General features: G+C 41.1%; 3 protein-coding genes across 3 annotated transcripts; all 3 read right to left on the bottom strand.

Annotated features, from left to right (window-relative positions):
* Positions 1–331: 331 nt before the first annotated feature.
* LOC146634177 (uncharacterized) lies at positions 332–7,750 on the bottom strand. Its single transcript, XM_085352847.1, has 9 exons — positions 7,514–7,750; positions 6,185–6,241; positions 4,591–4,644; positions 4,398–4,481; positions 4,261–4,305; positions 3,933–4,004; positions 3,803–3,841; positions 2,714–2,773; positions 332–2,601 (listed from the first exon to the last, which is right to left on the bottom strand). Exons 1-9 carry the CDS (start codon positions 7,727–7,729, stop codon positions 361–363), a joined length of 2,868 nt encoding a protein of 955 aa, XP_085208973.1. The 5' UTR covers positions 7,730–7,750; the 3' UTR covers positions 332–360.
* Positions 7,751–8,438: 688 nt separating this feature from the next.
* nucb1 (nucleobindin 1) lies at positions 8,439–13,757 on the bottom strand. The gene is made up of 13 exons (XM_085352846.1): positions 13,676–13,757; positions 12,371–12,494; positions 12,165–12,272; positions 11,894–12,026; positions 11,483–11,586; positions 11,082–11,267; positions 10,895–10,985; positions 10,722–10,780; positions 10,404–10,496; positions 10,228–10,317; positions 9,164–9,334; positions 8,955–9,072; positions 8,439–8,866 (listed from the first exon to the last, which is right to left on the bottom strand). Exons 2-13 carry the CDS (start codon positions 12,488–12,490, stop codon positions 8,781–8,783), a joined length of 1,359 nt encoding a protein of 452 aa, XP_085208972.1. The 5' UTR covers positions 12,491–12,494; positions 13,676–13,757; the 3' UTR covers positions 8,439–8,780.
* Positions 13,758–14,427: 670 nt separating this feature from the next.
* Positions 14,428–15,889, bottom strand: ccndx (cyclin Dx). Its single transcript, XM_085352845.1, has 4 exons — positions 15,623–15,889; positions 15,293–15,508; positions 14,798–15,118; positions 14,428–14,577 (listed from the first exon to the last, which is right to left on the bottom strand). Exons 1-4 carry the CDS (start codon positions 15,887–15,889, stop codon positions 14,428–14,430), a joined length of 954 nt encoding a protein of 317 aa, XP_085208971.1.
* Between the last annotated feature and the right edge of the window lie 1,030 nt (positions 15,890–16,919).

The raw sequence follows: 16,919 nt of genomic DNA, 5'->3' as shown, positions 1-16,919 counted from the left end.
ACATTAGTCCATGGGGAAACAGCCCCAACTCCCCATGGACCAGTGCAGATCCATCTAATGACAACGATAATGATGGTGATTTTAAAGACTTATGGAATCCATAAAGCATGTGTGTGTCTGTCATTACAGCTAAATGAGAGAAACAAACAAAGATGTTCTGAAACTTAAGGCAATTTTTCAAAGATTCAAGTTTTTAATCAAAGCTGATATTAACAATTTGATGTTGAATAAAACAAACATGAAATTGAAGGACCTTCACTGGTAGTTTCTGCTACATACCAAACATATGTACAGGTGCACTCAGACCTCTCTGAGCACCCAAGCTCAGAGAGGTCTGACATGAATCATAAATGACAGACTTTAATGTGTCTCAAACACAGGCATTCTCATGACATATAACTGACCCACGTGGTTAATCATGAAACATTTGGAAACAATGTCCTGGCATGTTATTGCACACAGTTCATTTGAGTTCCTCACTTTTACAAGGAATTTGGCGATGTTTGTGTTGATCTGTGTGTCCTGGATAGTTGGCTGTCTGGTTAGTCGCTGCAGCTGCTTGCAGAAAAAGACCAGTTCTCTGCACGAGCAGTCGGGCCTTCCTTCACAGCTGCAGGGTTTCGGTACAACGACCAAGGACTCCACCACAGCAAAGCAACTGCTTGTTTCTATTACTGAATTGTTTCTTTTTAATGTGCCACTACACTCCAAACTTGTAACCAGCATGTTCTTATAAACACAACGCTTATATTCAGTTACACTGTCACGATGTGGCTGGCACCACGAAAGTGTTTCATTCTTCTGCAACGCTGCAATTTCTCTTGGTGTCAAAACTCTCTGAGAGCCACTTCCCAGAGTCACTAACTCTTCTCCAATGTAATTTAATGACTTTGTAAAACGATCACAACTTGCCATGGAACAGAAGAAGTCTTTGATTTCTGTGCTGGCGTCCTGAAGGGTAGCACTTCCTTGTCTTATTATTTTCTCATATGAAAAGAAATTCTTGAAAATCTGTAATGAAATTGACTGCGTACCAGAGTACATCTGCAACAGTCTGCTGTTCATGTCTTGAAAAACAAAGACTGAATTGGCCCACAAAAGCCCCCAGTTCCGGACACCTTCTGTAAGATGCGTCAACACATGGCAGTCGTACGAACAATGCTCGAGTCCATAGAGAGACGGTATCTGTGCTACAAACTGAACCAGACACAACTCTGCACAGTTGAGCTCATCCTGAGTGGCAAAGTGGGAGAGGAGGACGTGAAGGGCACAAGGAAGAAGCATCCAGTGCTTGTAGTACACTGCTGGCAAAACATTCCTCAGTATTACAGGAGAATAGAGGAGAGCAAATGCTCTCCACTCACAAGCTGTCCAATGCATCCTCTCACTGAGGCTCCTGGGACTTCGGCTGATTTCATTTGGTGGCTGGATCTCACACAAGGCTCTGTCCAGGTCGTTTAAATGCTCATCTGTCAAATGGAAGTCCTTGCTGGCATAAAGCGGGTCGAACCACAGATTGACGAACTGACGGACAACGCCCAGACAAAAACAGTGCATGTAATCTGGAACAAAGCCTTTGATAATGTCAAATGACGGCAAAAGAAACAGGAGACTTGGACCTTTAACCCCCATTTGACTCTGGTCATAACTATTTCCCATCACTAACTCAGCAAGTTGGACTGTTTCAGGCATGTGTCTCAGATCACAGCCGTCCATCTGTATCGGGTAAACTCTGGTAAAACCCCTGCCCTTTATAACCATCTCACCTTTGTGGTAGCAAAAACCACAACCAAATTCTTTGTTAAACGGCTCAAAGTTCTGCACCATTGCTCTTGCTATCGCATCACATGTGCATATTTTAACTGTTACCGTGGTGTGATGCTCCGAGCCGATCTCATCTTTCCAACAGAACCCTGCAGCAGACAGTTTCTGAAGCTCGTTAATGAACGGAGTCAAAAAACTCTGAACTTGTGGTTTTCCTTTGCCAAACCATAAAGTGTGCAACAGAACGTTTTTGCACCGTTCCACATACGGTAGTTCATTGATGGTACACAGGATGGGCCAGATGGAGTATTTTGAGGAGCTGAACACGGACGAGCCATCGCAGTTGAAGGTGAGTGTAATACTGCCGTCTTGTCTTTCACTCTTGTATTCGTTTCCAGTGTGGACATCAGAAAAGGAATCATCCCTCGTGAAATGCTTCCCAAGCTTTGAGTGGACGCGCGCAAGGAGGTTTCTTAGCTGAATTTCGAGCGGCATTACAAGGAAGTAGTAAGCCTTCAAGATCAGATATTTTCTGCTCAAGCTCTGCTGGCACACACTACACTCATTACCGGGATCCACACCAAGGTAGTTTGTACACCTGGGGCAATAAAAGTGAATCTCAGTCTTTCCATTGTAATCAGTCGAATGCTTTTTTAAAAAGCGAAGCGACTTTGGAACACATCCGGGTACCACCAAGTTTAGGAGGTGCAGGAGATCTCTGGATGCTGCTTTTGACAAGCCGTGCTTCACAATGAACGCCAGGAGGAGCAGGAGGAGGGCTCCCATTGTGACTGAGGAACCAGCATATATCTTCTTCTCTCCACAGAAAAACTGCTCCTAGTAACACATGACAAGCCAGAAATATGCTTTAAAAGCTAAATGTAGTAGAAATGAACCAAAATGTCATCATTTCCATATGTAAAAAAAATAACAAATGAAAAATAGTAACTGTTGGATCTTCTTCTGTAGTTTCATCATCAGATGAAGCAGAGTTGGTCGTTCCTTGGTGCTACAACATAAAAGAGAAAGAGATATAAGCAGGTATATTAAGTTCCGGTGCACGAGAAAACCCTGCTGTCATGCTCACATTTAAGCTCCTCTTCACCTACACATACAGTCTCCAAAATAATTCAGTGTATCAAGCATTAATTAAATAATTTATCCAAAATCTGTGCACTGTGCAGCCCCACACACAGGGTGATCTGCACTAACTCACTAATGGAGATTTGCCGCGTTAATGCGGTTATGACATTAACGTCATTTTAATGAGATTAACGCCAACAGCACTACTAAAACTATATAATATTGTAACAGAGAAGTTACCAATGTTTGCTTAGGATGTATCCTAAATGGCTGAGGTTCAAGAGGTGAAGTCTAGTAGGAACTTAGTGGTTACAGCTGCCTGTGTTAGTATCCTTGAAGTACCCGTGCGCCTAATAATTCACAACTTCAAACTTAAATCAAATTTGGTCAAATTTGGTTTCCTGGATATGTTTACTCCTTCATCACAGACTGGTTTTTTGGGATGCTTTAAACGATAGTTGCAGATTTCGGACAGAATCTGCAGATTATACAGTACAAATAAAATGTTCACATTTCTCCAACGTTGTCTTCCCAACAGTTTCACTGGATGGCCAGGAAGCGTTTGCGATGTCTTCTCCGGAGCTGAAAATTGGCGTCTGTCTTGTGTCAGTGACGTAAAAGACGGATTTAATGCGACATGACCATTCAAACAGCAGTCGCTTTCTAAAACATCAGATATGTATCAGATTCAGTCCACATACGAAAGTGACCCAGATCGGATTTGAAAATATCAGATTTGTGCCGTTCACACTGTCATACCATGATCGGATATGGGTCGCATAGGGTCAAATAAGTCGGATTTGATGCGCTTTCGTCTGCAGTGTGAACGTAGCCTAAGTTGGGCGTCTTGATTGCGTTTGTGGTGTGGGTTCCTTCTTTAAATTCATTATTTGGATGGTTTGCTTTAGTTTTAACTAAGTAATTATTGCACTTCTTACTGCATGTGCATATTTACCATTTCATGGTCCGGATCTCCAGCTGACAGATGACTGGCCTGCAAGTCAGAAAAGGATGGCTGATGAACATCTTGATGTCATCATTTTGATATCCTTAAAATCATTTTCACTTATTGTTACTTCACATACAATAGGGTCTTCTTCATCTTCATCAGATGAGTAAGAATCTGTGTTTCCATCACTGCAGATGATGTTATCGCTCTAAAGATTTAACAGGAAAACAGAATGAGGACCTGCACTTGAAACCATGCTATCTGCTATTTTTGGTTCCTCCCTAAAAGGACTGGAGAGGTCAATTTGAATGTAAATGTGGCCAAATTTAGATTAGGCATGTTAATAATATTGAGATGGTATTTTTCAGTTTTCTATGTCGACTAATCGTCTCTGGATTTTAAAAGGTAAACAGAATGAGGGGTTCTTGTCTTTCCAAACAATGCTCAAACTGAAGATGCTTTACCATTTTATGGGCTGAACTTCCTCCTCTGATATCTGACGGTCCAGCCTAGGAGACAGGAAGTGATGAGCTACAAACATCTTCATGTGATAATTTATTGTATATCATTTATAAATATATATATACAGTAGCTAACACACCATATTCTCTTCATCTGCTGCTTGAGTACGAGATGAGTCGGAATGTATGATCTTTCCATCCTTGTGGGTGGTGCTAAAGTCTCTCTGGATTTAAAGAGAAATATATAGAATGATAGGTTTTATTAGATTACTTTAAAAATCAGATATTTTAAACAATCATTTAAACAATTTTAACAAATACATAAGCACTAACGTCTTGTTCTGTAGTCTCATCTTTAGATGAAACAGCAGTAGCCTTTCCTCGCTGCTATAGAGAAAGAGACAGAATATAGATGTGAGCCAGAAGAAAAAGACCCAAGCATCCTCACAGTCAAGCACACTTTTACACGACATATGCCGAGAGATACATGACTCCAAAATAAATAACTAAAACCTCAGTCAAGCACTAAAATTAATACCATTATATTATAAACTTTAAAGAAGTTCATTTAAATTTAAAGCTTACATGTAAGTCCTCATTATTTTAAATCAGAAGTCACTGTAAATTTTACATTTACTGTCTAGTATAAAGACAGCATAAACAGTATATTGTCAGTAGAGTTGGATGTCTCAAGACCGGTCTTGGTCTCGAGACCACTTTTACGTGGTCATGGTCTTGTCTTGGTCTCGGTCCCATTTTGGCCTTGCTGTCTCGGTCTTGCTGTCTCAGATCGGGAGATTTGGAGTCAACAGTATCCATGACACACAACGTAGCGTTTGATAATGTGTCATGTGCAAAAGCATCAGCTCTAAGAGCCGTGCTTAGAGAGTGCTTTGTAGTGAACCAGAAGAGTCGACTCCCCTTGAGTGAGACCCGCTCCTCAGCTCTCACACAGTGGCTCAGCTACGCTCTGTGAAGGTTCTCAGTCATCCAGGTCATTGTAGTCAAAGGAGCTTACAAAGAGAAGTCCAGTCTCGTCTCGACTTTCTCTTGGTCTTTACTCGGTCTGTCTTGGTCTCGATACCCTCTGGTCTTGGTATTGTCTCGGTCTTGTTTTAGGCGGTCTTGACTACAAGTCTAACTGTCAGTGTAGACGATGGAGATCAGCCTGGACAACTCATAAAACATCTGCTCACATCTGGTTGAATTAAGTGGTTGAATTCAGATTACAAAGAGCAGTAAACCACAGATCACCAGTACAGTTGTTGTGAATAGAAAACTAATAATGGAGAGCATGGGGTTCCATGGAGATGAACCAAGTGGCAATCTGCAGGGCTAAAAATTAAAACCAAACACAGAAGTGCCAAAAACTGCAGTTCCTCAAGTGGTCACTTGAAACTGGCTTCAAAAATGTGTTAAAACCCACAGAGTGTCATCTTAAAATGTCTAACTTTAGAAGTAAACATGTGGTCTGGCACTGAAAAAGCAACATTTCTGTACCCAAAATACCAATAATGAGGCTACAAAGTTAGCCACATAACCATGGCGATATCGTGTGTGGGTAAGTCCATCCTTCATAAATAGTCTATATGTATTGCTCAGTTTTTAAGCCAACCATAAGTGGCCATTTAAGGTATTGCAGTTTTCCGGAAAGGCTTTATTTTTCTTATGCAGTGTGTGCATATATAAAAAGTTGAAATTTAAAATTTGGCTGGAGATTTTCGTTCCACTCCTAGTAGTATTAGTCTGAAAGGCAGACCAGTTGGACTGCACAAAGAGACCAGTCTGAGTGAGACTGGAGCCAAATTTAGATCAGATATGTTTTTCTATTCTTAGTTTTCCCCAGACATGATGGAGAGCCTTCGCACATTTCGTCTTTCTATTTTTCCTTCTAAAGTTCATCAACTCTTGAATTAATAAAATTTACCTTTTTGTGATGCAAATCTTCTCCTCTGTCTTTTGGCTCACTAGAGCCATTACCAACCTAAGAGACAGGAAAAGATGCATCAAGTCATATGGTAAACATTAATCTGCGGCTACACCTCAGAGATCAAACTGTCATGGATTTCAGTAGAGTGATTAACATTTCTTTAAGTGAACCCATTACCAAAATAATTTTATACAAATAAAAATTAAATTCTGGATTTTTGGGGAGTGGAAAAGCAACATGCGCTTATTGGTGTGGACTGGAATAGGTAGGTGGGGCAAGTATTCACTGGTGGGATGTCACCCATGTTATATCCTGTTCATCTCATTACTTCTTTGAGTGCATTTCACAAGAGTTACTCAAACAACATTGTGCGAATCTTTGGGGTAAATTGCAGGAAATGAATTGCCAAAATTAAATAATTAAAAATTTGTAGCAAATTTCATTTCAAGAAATAAACTGAAACGACATTCAGATTAGTATATTATATATTCACAATCTCTAAAAAGACATTTTAGCGGTTAGAAAATGTAAATATGAAAATGACAAAAATGCTTTTATTAATGGAGAATGTTTAGTAATGCAAGGTGTGTGTGTGTGTGTGTGTGTGTGTGTTGGGGGGGGGGGGGGGGGGGGGTGTCACTTGATCTGTGTCTCATGTATGATCACATGCTCTCATACTGTGAGCTGGACCAGTATATGGTACCATGAAAAAGTTTTTCGTTTTCTGCTTCCTGATTTATTACACTTACATGTTTCATATCATCAAAGTAATTTTAATATTAGACAAATTTAACCTGCGTAAATAAAAAATCCAACTTTTTAAATACGTTTTAAAATTTATTAAGGGAATAATCTATCCAAACCTACCTGACCCTATGTGAAAAAGTAATTTCCTCCCTTGTTAAATGATGACTTAACTGTGATTAATCGACATTTTTTGGAAAGCCGAGTTCAATTTCAGTAGCCACACTCCTATTATTTAATTACAGAAATCACTTGAATAGAACCTGTCTGACATCCACCGACCTGGAAAGGATTACAAAGCCATTTCTTAGGTTTTGGGACATCAGCGAACCACAGTGAGAGATATTATCCACAAATGGTTTAAAACACCTTCTAAAGAAAAACAAGGTCTAGTCTGAAATCCAACTGATGCGCTTTGGCATGACCGCTGATGCTCCAATGTGGCCACTGGCCGCTAAATAATAACTTCCACATTTGTTTTCATCAGGGTTCAGAGCTAAGAAGCTCGTCTGGATGCTGCAGGCGTCTAGTTTTGTACACACGGCTGCTTGATTTGCTGTTTGCAGAGTAATTAAGGGTTACCTCGCTGATCTTTGTCTTTGCAGACGTCTTTCTAGGGCGCCCACTTCTCGGCAGAGTAGCCACAGTACTGAATCGCTTCCATTTAAGCACAATGTCCCTAACTGTGTTGCGATGAATATCCAAAGTGCGTGCGATTATTTTATAACCTTTTCCAGCTTTGTGCAGATCAACAATTTGCGATCGTAAAGCTTCCGAAAGCTCGTTTTTGCGAGGCATGATTCACGTATTCATTACGGGTTTCAGCTATCAGGAAGCGCTTCCCCCTGCACCGGAAGTGTGAATGGATATTTATTTTTATATATATATTTGAATATATTTTATTTTATGGGGCTTTATAATAACAAAATATAAAACCTGGAAATGTTGAAAAAAACCTCAGTAGTCGGATTATTATAGTTTTTTTTTTATTAATTTACACTTCTACCAAAGAATGTGGTTCCTGCAGCACCTCCCAAAAAACTGGACCAGTTTATCTAAGCACGGGCTCTTTTTACTTACTGTTAATCTCTTTCCACAATAGTTCAAGAGTGTAAAATACCTGCTGACTGTTTCTTCGTTAAACTGTCCTTGCATATTTGACATTAATAAATAGCTCACACAAAAAGATCTTGTTCAGATCTTTCTGAGAAAAACTGAATTTCAGAAACAAGCGAATATTTCTGTTGTTTTCCTCCTTATCCACAAAGCGAAGTGTTGCATTACTCTCTGGAAATTCTTGACCTTGGCATGTATAGTTGCAAATTTTGTTATATAAATAACAAACTTTGAAAATCTTCCGTCTCGTGAGAGACTCATTAACTGTTCAACTTCAGCACCCACATAAAAATAATGACAATCGATCATGTCTGAAGCTGTGCGATTTAGTGTTGCAAAAAAACCCCACACAGTGCTCCCCAAAATACTTTTAAATTAAGATTTTATTCGGCAACGTTTGTGATTTTACACATGCAATTCTGCAGGATTGACAGCTTCACTGAAACTGAAGATTTCTGAGAATACATGTACTAATACCGTGTGCTTTGATATCTTTAATCTAATGTAGACCACAGACATTAACACTCAGTACACTCAGTATGTCACAAGAAACAAGCCGGTCTGTCTGAACCTATGCACACAGATCACATAATGCATTTTGCAGAACCCATCTGGATATCTGTGTCAGGGTAAATCAAACCAAATGTGCGTATGTTTAGGTGTGTGTGTGTGTGTGTGTGTGTGTGTGTGTGTGTGTGTGTGTGTGTGTGTGTGTGTAAGCTGCCTGAGCACATTAGGTGTGCAAAGGCAGATTCTGTGGGGGTTCTGCAGGCAGATTATTTTGGGCTTCAGCTTCGGGCTCAGCTGGAGCTTTTGCCTCTGTGGGAGAAATATGAAAAAAATTAATGAATTAAAACACAAGCCAAAGAATGTAACAACAATGCTGGATATGTCACAGTCAGTTTACCTTTATCTTCAGGTTTCTGTGTCTGTGGCTGAAACTGTAGTTCTCCATTAGGACCCGCAGGAGGCTGCCCATCCACTGCCTGCTGTTCTTTCTGTCGCTGAGACATTTCTAATACAGCCTGCCATTTAAAAAAAGAAAAAAAGAAACAATTAACTATTTTTTAAGTTTCAGATGATGTAAGAAAGTGACCGCCAGGGTAGGATTGTTACCTGCTGGTACTCTCTCCTCTGGGCCTCCAAGGCTTTGCCTCTCTCCCTCAGCAGCTCCTGCTCCTGAAGCAGAGTCTCAGCCCTCCTCTTCAGCTCTTCCTCCTTGTCCCTGAGTTCAGCCTCAAATCGCTGGAGCTCTTCCTCTGTATACACTGGCTTGTTTTCCAGAGTCTGCAGCGACAACAGCGGGATGCAGGTAACGCACACATCCATCCATTTAAAAAAGAAAACACGTCCCTCCCTCTTCCCGGGGAGGGACATCGAGATGTTTCCAAACCAGCTGGGGCCTATAACTTCTCCATCATGTTCTGTGTCTGCCGCAGAGCCTCCTACTGGTAGCACATGTCCAACACCAGCACCTCACTTATGAGCCTCACAGGAGGCATCCTGTTTAGATGCCTCAAGCACCTCAACAGGCTCCTTTAGCCACGAAGGAGTTGCCTCCCAAATGGCCAAGATTCCCACCCTATGCATAAGCTTACTTGTAATGCTTTTAACCTTTAGCTTATTTTTTAGTCACTACCTTGGAGCCATAGGTGAGGATAGGAATGTAGATCGACTGGAGATCCAACAGTTTTGCTTTCATGCTCAGCTTTCTCTTCACCATATCGGACTAATACAGCGTCTGCATCACAACAAATGCTGCACCAATCTGTATCTCAATCTCCTGCTCCGCACTGTGAAAACACTGGTGAAAAAGACTCTGAGAATTCCAATTCATCCAAAAACTCTGCCCTAACCTGCAGTGGATACTCCACCCTCTTATAGTTATCTGATCCCCAATCGATGAAATTAGTTAAAGCATTATGCATGCATTATCTCATTATTGAAAAGAACACCACTGTCACACCCAGTCTGATTTTCCAAATGTCCATTGGTAAACAGGAATTAAAAAATAAAAAGTACATCAAAGAGTTTTCATTGGGTCAACTTGTGAGAGACTCATTAACTGTTCAACTTCAGCACCCACGCTTTCCAGGCTCATCCTGGGAACTTGAACCACACACCCAGTGCAAAGCATCCACCCACTTCCCCAACCTTCAGGCCACCTCTGAGCTCCTTACCTCCCACTCTTTGGGATTACTGAACTCTTTCTTCTCTGTGGACTTGAGGAATTCCTCCAGGCTGACGAGCCGGTCTTTGTTTGCATCCACCTTTTAACACAGGAAGGTTGGCTGCGTCAGTTAAAGAAAAACCCAGTAAAGGTGGGAAATGGTGAGATAAATAATTAACAATTTACATTTTTCATGACATGCTCCCTCATCCTCAGCCTTTCTTCCTCCATCTCCATCATATCATCTTCCTCATTCTTTGGGTCGTAGACCTTCTCCAGCTGGAGGAGGGAAATAAACAGATGTTAGCCGCTACTCTGATGCTGTGCATATGTCTGCTGTCAGCTTGTAAAAAAGCCTGCAGGAGCTTAGGAACACAGAGAAGAGCTGCATTTTGAAGGAAATAGAAATCAAACCAGGATTTTAAGCAGTCTCAGGATAAAACTAAATCTAAATCAAAGTTTAATTGAAGCAGTCATGATGTGGATGTAAGCAGGATTGTACACCTCCTTTGTAAAGAGAGCCTCCAGTTCCTGCTCATCCAAAACACCGTCTTCATTTGTATCTAAATGAAACAGAGAATAAATGAGAACCCTTCTTTCTTTGTTTTTAAAAAAAAACATATAACCCATTAACATGAAAAAAAGAGAATGGCTTAAAGCGAGTTGCTGTCACCCACCATGCAGTTTAAAAAAGGTCTTGGGATTGAACTCCTGAGGATCCAGTCCATCTGTCTCCTCCCAAACTTCCCGCAGCTGATCAACGCTACCCTGAGTGGGAAAAATATTTTTTAAAAACAGACTGAAAACCTGAGTCATTTCTAATGGTTTCTGATAAAAACGAACACGGATGTATCAGTCGCCCACCGGAGCGTTAACTTTAGGATGCTGGCGGTGTTTCTCCTTCAGCTCCTGCATTCTCTTCTCCTCCTTTTCTCTCTTCTCCTGATCAAGGCTCTTCAGGTACTCCCGCCTCTCATGCTCCTTCAGCATCTCGTAGCGCTTGAACTCCTCGTGTCTCTCTGCGTCGTAGTTCTCCAGGTCCTTAGTGGCCTAGATGAAAAGCCAGAGAGATAAAAGATATTATTGCTGCTACTATTGCTGTTAATAATATTTTTTTTTTAAATAAGTGAGGTATAGCACAAAATAGACAGTCTGATCAGTGTTGTTATGATTCTCGAGATCTGTCACACTCTGTGAAACAAATGGACAAAAATTTCTTTAAAAACTCCTAAAATTCTTCTTCATTTATCGCTGCAGCAACTTACCGTTGAGATTAGAAGCTCGAGATCTTTGGCCTCAAAGGTGTTTTGATTGTGCGGATCCAGATGTTCAAACTGCTTCAGAAGGGAGGCATGGTCCATCTGAAGACCTGTATGGATCATATGTGAATAACCAATCACATACTGGACTACCATTTGGTTCTATATATATTACTGAATAAATACACAGATTTGTACAGAGATTTTTTTTTGTAAATAACAGACTGATAAAAATGGACTGACATACAAAATTTCCATAATCAGTTAAGATAAGAAAAGTCAATGGTTCACAAATTTCTGTGAAGGTGTTAAAAATCTTTTTCATTTTTTAAAAAAGATTATTAAATCTAATAAGAACTTTAGTATACAGTTAACTGCAAACTTTTCAGTGATGTGGATCAAAGGAATCCCACTCACTCTGTGTGTTGGTGCTGTCCAGTTTGGCCTTTAGCAGCATCCTGAGACGAGAAACCTCCTGACGCTTCAGCTCATCCAAGCGAGTTCTGACATGATGACTGACCAGGTCCAGCTCTTTACTGAGACGCCCGTTCTGATGGCAAACATGAGAAATCCAGGTGAGTTTAAACAGTTTGGACACAATGCCAGCTGCTAGAATGTAAACAGTACACAGGGAAGCCTACCGACTGAGAAGGAAGAACGTGAAACAGAGGCAGAGGTGGAAACCAACCTTAATGTCCTCTGTGTTTGCTGTCTGCAGTTTCTCTCTGAAGTGCGGGTCTGTCTCTAAAACCTCAATCACCTCTCTGAGGTACCGGTCGTAGTACAGGCCAGTGTCCTATTTTGTAAGGAAATGTTAACCACAACAAGTCTCTGGTCATAAAAACAGGTCACGAGGTAGAAGAAAAAACAAATGACAGAATAATGAGCCATTACCATGTTCTCTTCCTGCACTTCCTCTTTAGGGACCTGCTGGGCTGCATTGCGATCTATAGGCACTGACCAGACCTCGACAGAGATGGACAGCAGCAGCAGCCAGCCAGATATCCACTTCATCCTCCTTTAATATGAATATCAATAACAAAAATATCTTCCAGTGTCAGTTCTCCTACATACCTACATTTATATGTAACTTGGTACATTAAAAAAATCTGTATGATGCATTTAACTCACAGAGAACCTCCTTCCCCTAAAATCTCACAACACACAACTCAATTATGACATTTTCAAACAAAAGACCCTGTAAGGATACTCATGTGCAAATAGGTCATGTTTCCTATTGTTTTGATTACATTACATTTACTTCATAATACTTGGTGTATACATTATGTAGATTTCCAGGAGTGGTGTGTCTTCTGGTATCTGTAGTTGTAGTTTAGGAAGTGTGAGAATCTGAATGATCTTCACCAATAACAAACCTCAGGTAGTGCTCTGGACATAGTTTATCATCTTTTTTCTATTTTTTTTCCCCAATACTATATAATTTAACTCCTATACAACCTTAATCTCAGTCAACAAATTATACGCAGTGGTTACAGCAGGAAAGTGAGCTAGTCACTTTTAGGTTTTAATGTGATTAGTTGATGACCGATGAATGCCGAATTCACCAGACGACTGCAAGGATCTATACAAAGTCTAAAACTGTAGTTCTTCGTCGATTTCGATGTATCCTTGGATATATAAAAAACAGTAATATGACATTTTGATAAGAATTAACGCAATAGATGTAATCCAAGAGGGAAGAAGTGTTACAAATAGGAGCTATACCGGCATTCTGAGATGAGATTTCATGTGCCATTTGTAATGATACCATCTATATTATTATTTATTAATAAGGCATTTGTTAATTAATGGTATTGTTTAGCTATTGCTAGGAAGCTAACTAGCTTAAGTAAGAACACTACGGATGCGGAAAATGGATACGGAGTGATGACGATTTAGCCCCCCAAAAATAATCTATTCGTTAACAGCGAACCCCTGTCACTGTAAACCCAACACAAACCTAAATTAATGATTCGCTTATGGCTTATTTCAGGCCTCTTTCGTTATTAATTGATTTTACAGATGATGTTAGAGCTCCGTGTTTTCACATCGCCGAACATGTAAGCAAGAAACGCATAGCACATTTCTTTCTACGACACAGTTTTCTCTTAATTTCTCGTACACTCTTGGTCGGCGTTAAACTGACACATAAAACTTGTCATAACACTGAAAAACATCCTTACATAGGCAGTATCTTACCGCAAGTTTGTTTTGGATATCTGACCCAATGCTTCAAGCACGAGCTGTATTTGCGTCGGATAAAACTGACGTCATGGGAATGCGGATCTCCTCCTGTGTGCTCCCTTCAGGTAACGTCGGAAATATCATACACATCCTTTTTTTTTTTACGGGTAAGGAGCTTTGGAATTGTGATCACAATTTTGTATTATAGTGAACATAATGCAAGCTCACCGTGATAAATGTGCCACATAATTAATGAGACAAAATCCCCCTTTAGTGAGATAACATCAAATATAAGAGATTGCTTTTGGAGGCGCGTGGCTTTGCACATGAAGGCATCAACGGATATTAGGTAAAAAAAAAATAGACACAAAATATGTACAAACATTTTTAATAGCTTTAAAAATAGATTTTCTGTGTATTGAACTCAGGACAAAAACACAAAGTTATGGTAAATTGAAATAAATTAACATAAAATGAATCAACAATTGCGCATGAATAATAAATAAAAGGTATAAATATGATTCTTTAAAAAAATCTAGGCCTAATATAAAATTGATAGAAGTATTAAATATGGCACGTGGAAAAAACGCCTTTCCACAAATAAATTACACAAAAATAAATTAACAACCACACACAAAAATAGCTAAATTATATGAGGAAAAAATGTCAGAGCATTCTGAGGTCATATTGAATTTATATCAGTTTGACTGATGAGCTTAAAGGGTTTTGATTGGTTGACACTTTCAATGCAATACTTCATTCAGTGTTCACAAGTCAATCTCTCTCATGTCAGTTGGTGTTCCAGGCCTTTCGTTCTCCACCTCCTCGTCTTTTTCTGTGGGGCCCTGCTGAAGCCCACTTCTCAGACGCTGGTGGAGGGCATATTCAATCATCTCACTGTAGCACTGCAGGACAGCCTGGAAAGCAAGAAAGAGAAAAATGAAGTCTTTTGTGTAAGATATGTGTATTTCACTGCATTTGACAAAGCTTTGAAACAAGGAGGCCCTTCAAAACAAAAGAAAATGCTTCTTGTTGATTCTGTCCCTTTGCAAAATTAAAATTCCAACTGAAAACCTCATTTAAATCAAATCTAATCTAATAATTGAGTCTACTTGCAAACAAAACAGGCATTCTCACCAGGTCGGTCTGGCACAGTTCAGCCAATGCTTCACTCATAAGGGCCAGCTGAGTGAGGCCCTTGTTGCCCAGACCTCGTAGGGCACAGTTCAGTGATGCTGCAGCAACAAGCGATGGCGGGGCTCCCAGAAACCGGGAGTCGCAGACACACATGGCGGCCAGCGTGTCGCTGTGCCGCCGCAGGGTGGAAAGCTGCTCCTCTGCAGATTCACCACTGTCTCCTCTCTCCTCTACACAGGCGAGAAAATGTGGGAGAAAATCCTGCGGAGTCACTGCTGCTGTGTCCCATCGGAGGGTGGCGAGGATAACACGCTCCATTTCCTAATGGAAGGGAGCATGAAAACAGGAAAATTTTAGCTGAAGCCCAACTTTATGGGCTACATTTGAAAGACTTTGGCATCCAGTGGAGACAAATCACTGTTAGGTATTAGAGGGCCACAGCTGGGAAAGACTCCCAAATGGGATTAGGTTATTCGGAGTATGAGATAAACTCACCAACAGGTTCGATGGCAGGAAGCTGTATTCAGCTGCCGCACATAGGGTGTCAGCGGTCACGCTGTCACACTCTGTGAGCTTCGAGGCTATAAGCATGCAGCCAGCAGCTAGGCAGTACAATGAGACCGGTACAGACAGAGACGCAGACAGGAACCTGTCCATCAGAGAGACAGACAGGGGGAAGACTGTCTCATCACAACCACACTCACAGCACACCTGGAGAGGAGGGAAAAAGGATGAAAGATGTCAGGATCACAGCTGTCCCGATGACATAACTCACCCAGCACTTTGAGGCAAATCGAAAAACTGGAGCATGAGAGAACTGAATACCTCCAGGGCCCATTTGGCAAGCTCCTCCCTGCGCTCCGGATCCCTGTGGATGAGGGTGATGTAGAGCATGGAGGGCATGTATCTCTCCTCCACGTGAAGCAGCCTCTGGATCACTCGATGCCCCGACACTGTTGGGTCCCAGGCGGCTCGCAGCTGAGGCGAGCCACTGTTGTGGCCCTGGGCTTGTGCCTCCCTCTGGCTCTGATCTTGAGTCTGGTCATCCTCCACTTCCTCACACCACAGAGACACAGACATGTCTCTGTCCATCTGCACAGCCTGCTGGCTAAAATATGAACTTGTTTATGTCCAGGAGGGAATTAAAAGAAAAACCAACGTCCTTCTGCCACACGAGGAAGCTGAATAGTTTGCAGGTAAATGGAAGTTGGTAAATCACTGTAGAGCCTTCTTGGTTTTTGCTGAAATCAGTCTTCCTGAGGTGGCCCTGCTGAATATCCCCCCTCACCAGAAGCTCAAAGTTTTATACCCAGCAGTCGGGAAGAGAGGGGGAGTGGTCCAGAGGGGTGGGAAATGCCATAGGAAGGGGCAGAGACCCTCATGAGCGACATAAAATAATAAGTTAACAAACAATGCGATCTGTGCAACAATTGCCTCAACAGGTGGGGAGAGGGAGAAAGAAGGAGAGCAAGGGGAGAGAGGGAGGCAGGGGAGGGGAAAAGAGGAACAGACAAGAGAGGGTGTGGCCCGCAGGGACAGAGCAACAGCTTGTCACCGACAGTGAAAAAAGAGAAGGACGAAAAGAAAAGGCAACGAGGGGTGAGAGAGAGACAGAGAGAGACAGAGAGAGACAGAGAGAGAGAGAGAGCGAAGCACCTCCAGACTGTGACAATGGGCATGGATGACAAAAGGATGAGGGTGTTTGTTTACAACGTGAGCACGGGAGGAGAGATGTTAAACGCTGATGTTCAGTCTTGTCCTGCTGTCAGAGAAAGATCCTGAAGTTCTGATATTTTTTTAGTTTCCCAAACAGTCCCATTATTTCTGTCTGTGCAGTTTCAGGGATTTTTGTGTCGTATAATGATTTGAGTCGGTGGTTTGCAGGTTTGCAATCCTAAAATGTTGCTTATGTCCCAGGATGCATTTGGAGAACTGTGATTAAGTGATTAAAAATTAAAGATAGATAAAATGAGAGTAAAATCTCACATTTCATTCAAGCGAGAATACCCTAAAGGTTCTTTGTTTTTACAAATGTTTTTTAACAAAGATATTTGGTAATTCTAGATAGATTCTATATTCTTTTGTAAGGAAACAATATAACAGCTGCGTGCAAACATACTAA

The sequence above is a fragment of the Diplotaxodon limnothrissa genome, linkage group LG4 (assembly GCF_057381915.1).
Source record: "Diplotaxodon limnothrissa isolate DT_005_m linkage group LG4, D_limnothrissa_male_GT1.1, whole genome shotgun sequence".
NCBI classification, from domain to species: domain Eukaryota; kingdom Metazoa; phylum Chordata; class Actinopteri; order Cichliformes; family Cichlidae; genus Diplotaxodon; species Diplotaxodon limnothrissa.
This window is presented reverse-complemented; position numbering and strand designations above follow the sequence as displayed.

Bases quoted from the DNA above. Each gene is read 5' to 3' on its own strand.
- nucb1 (XM_085352846.1), bottom strand. From the start codon at position 12,490: ATGAAGTGGATATCTGGCTGGCTGCTGCTGCTGTCCATCTCTGTCGAG. The intron at 10,986-11,081 runs GTGGGCGACTGA...TTTCCCACTCAG, and splicing joins ATCCTAAAGTTAACGCTCCG to GGTAGCGTTGATCAGCTGCG. The intron at 9,335-10,227 runs GTAAGGAGCTCA...TTGTCGCTGCAG, and splicing joins GTAATCCCAAAGAGTGGGAG to ACTCTGGAAAACAAGCCAGT.
- LOC146634177 (XM_085352847.1), bottom strand. From the start codon at position 7,729: ATGCCTCGCAAAAACGAGCTTTCGGAAGCTTTACGATCGCAAATTGTT. The intron at 6,242-7,513 runs GTAACCCTTAAT...CCTGTCTCTTAG, and splicing joins CAAAGACAAAGATCAGCGAG to GTTGGTAATGGCTCTAGTGA. The intron at 2,774-3,802 runs GTAAATATGCAC...TTTATGTTGTAG, and splicing joins GAGATCCGGACCATGAAATG to CACCAAGGAACGACCAACTC.
- ccndx (XM_085352845.1), bottom strand. From the start codon at position 15,889: ATGGACAGAGACATGTCTGTGTCTCTGTGGTGTGAGGAAGTGGAGGAT. The intron at 15,509-15,622 runs GTATTCAGTTCT...CCTCCTCTCCAG, and splicing joins TTGCCAAATGGGCCCTGGAG to GTGTGCTGTGAGTGTGGTTG. The intron at 15,119-15,292 runs GTGAGTTTATCT...CCCTTCCATTAG, and splicing joins TCCTGCCATCGAACCTGTTG to GAAATGGAGCGTGTTATCCT.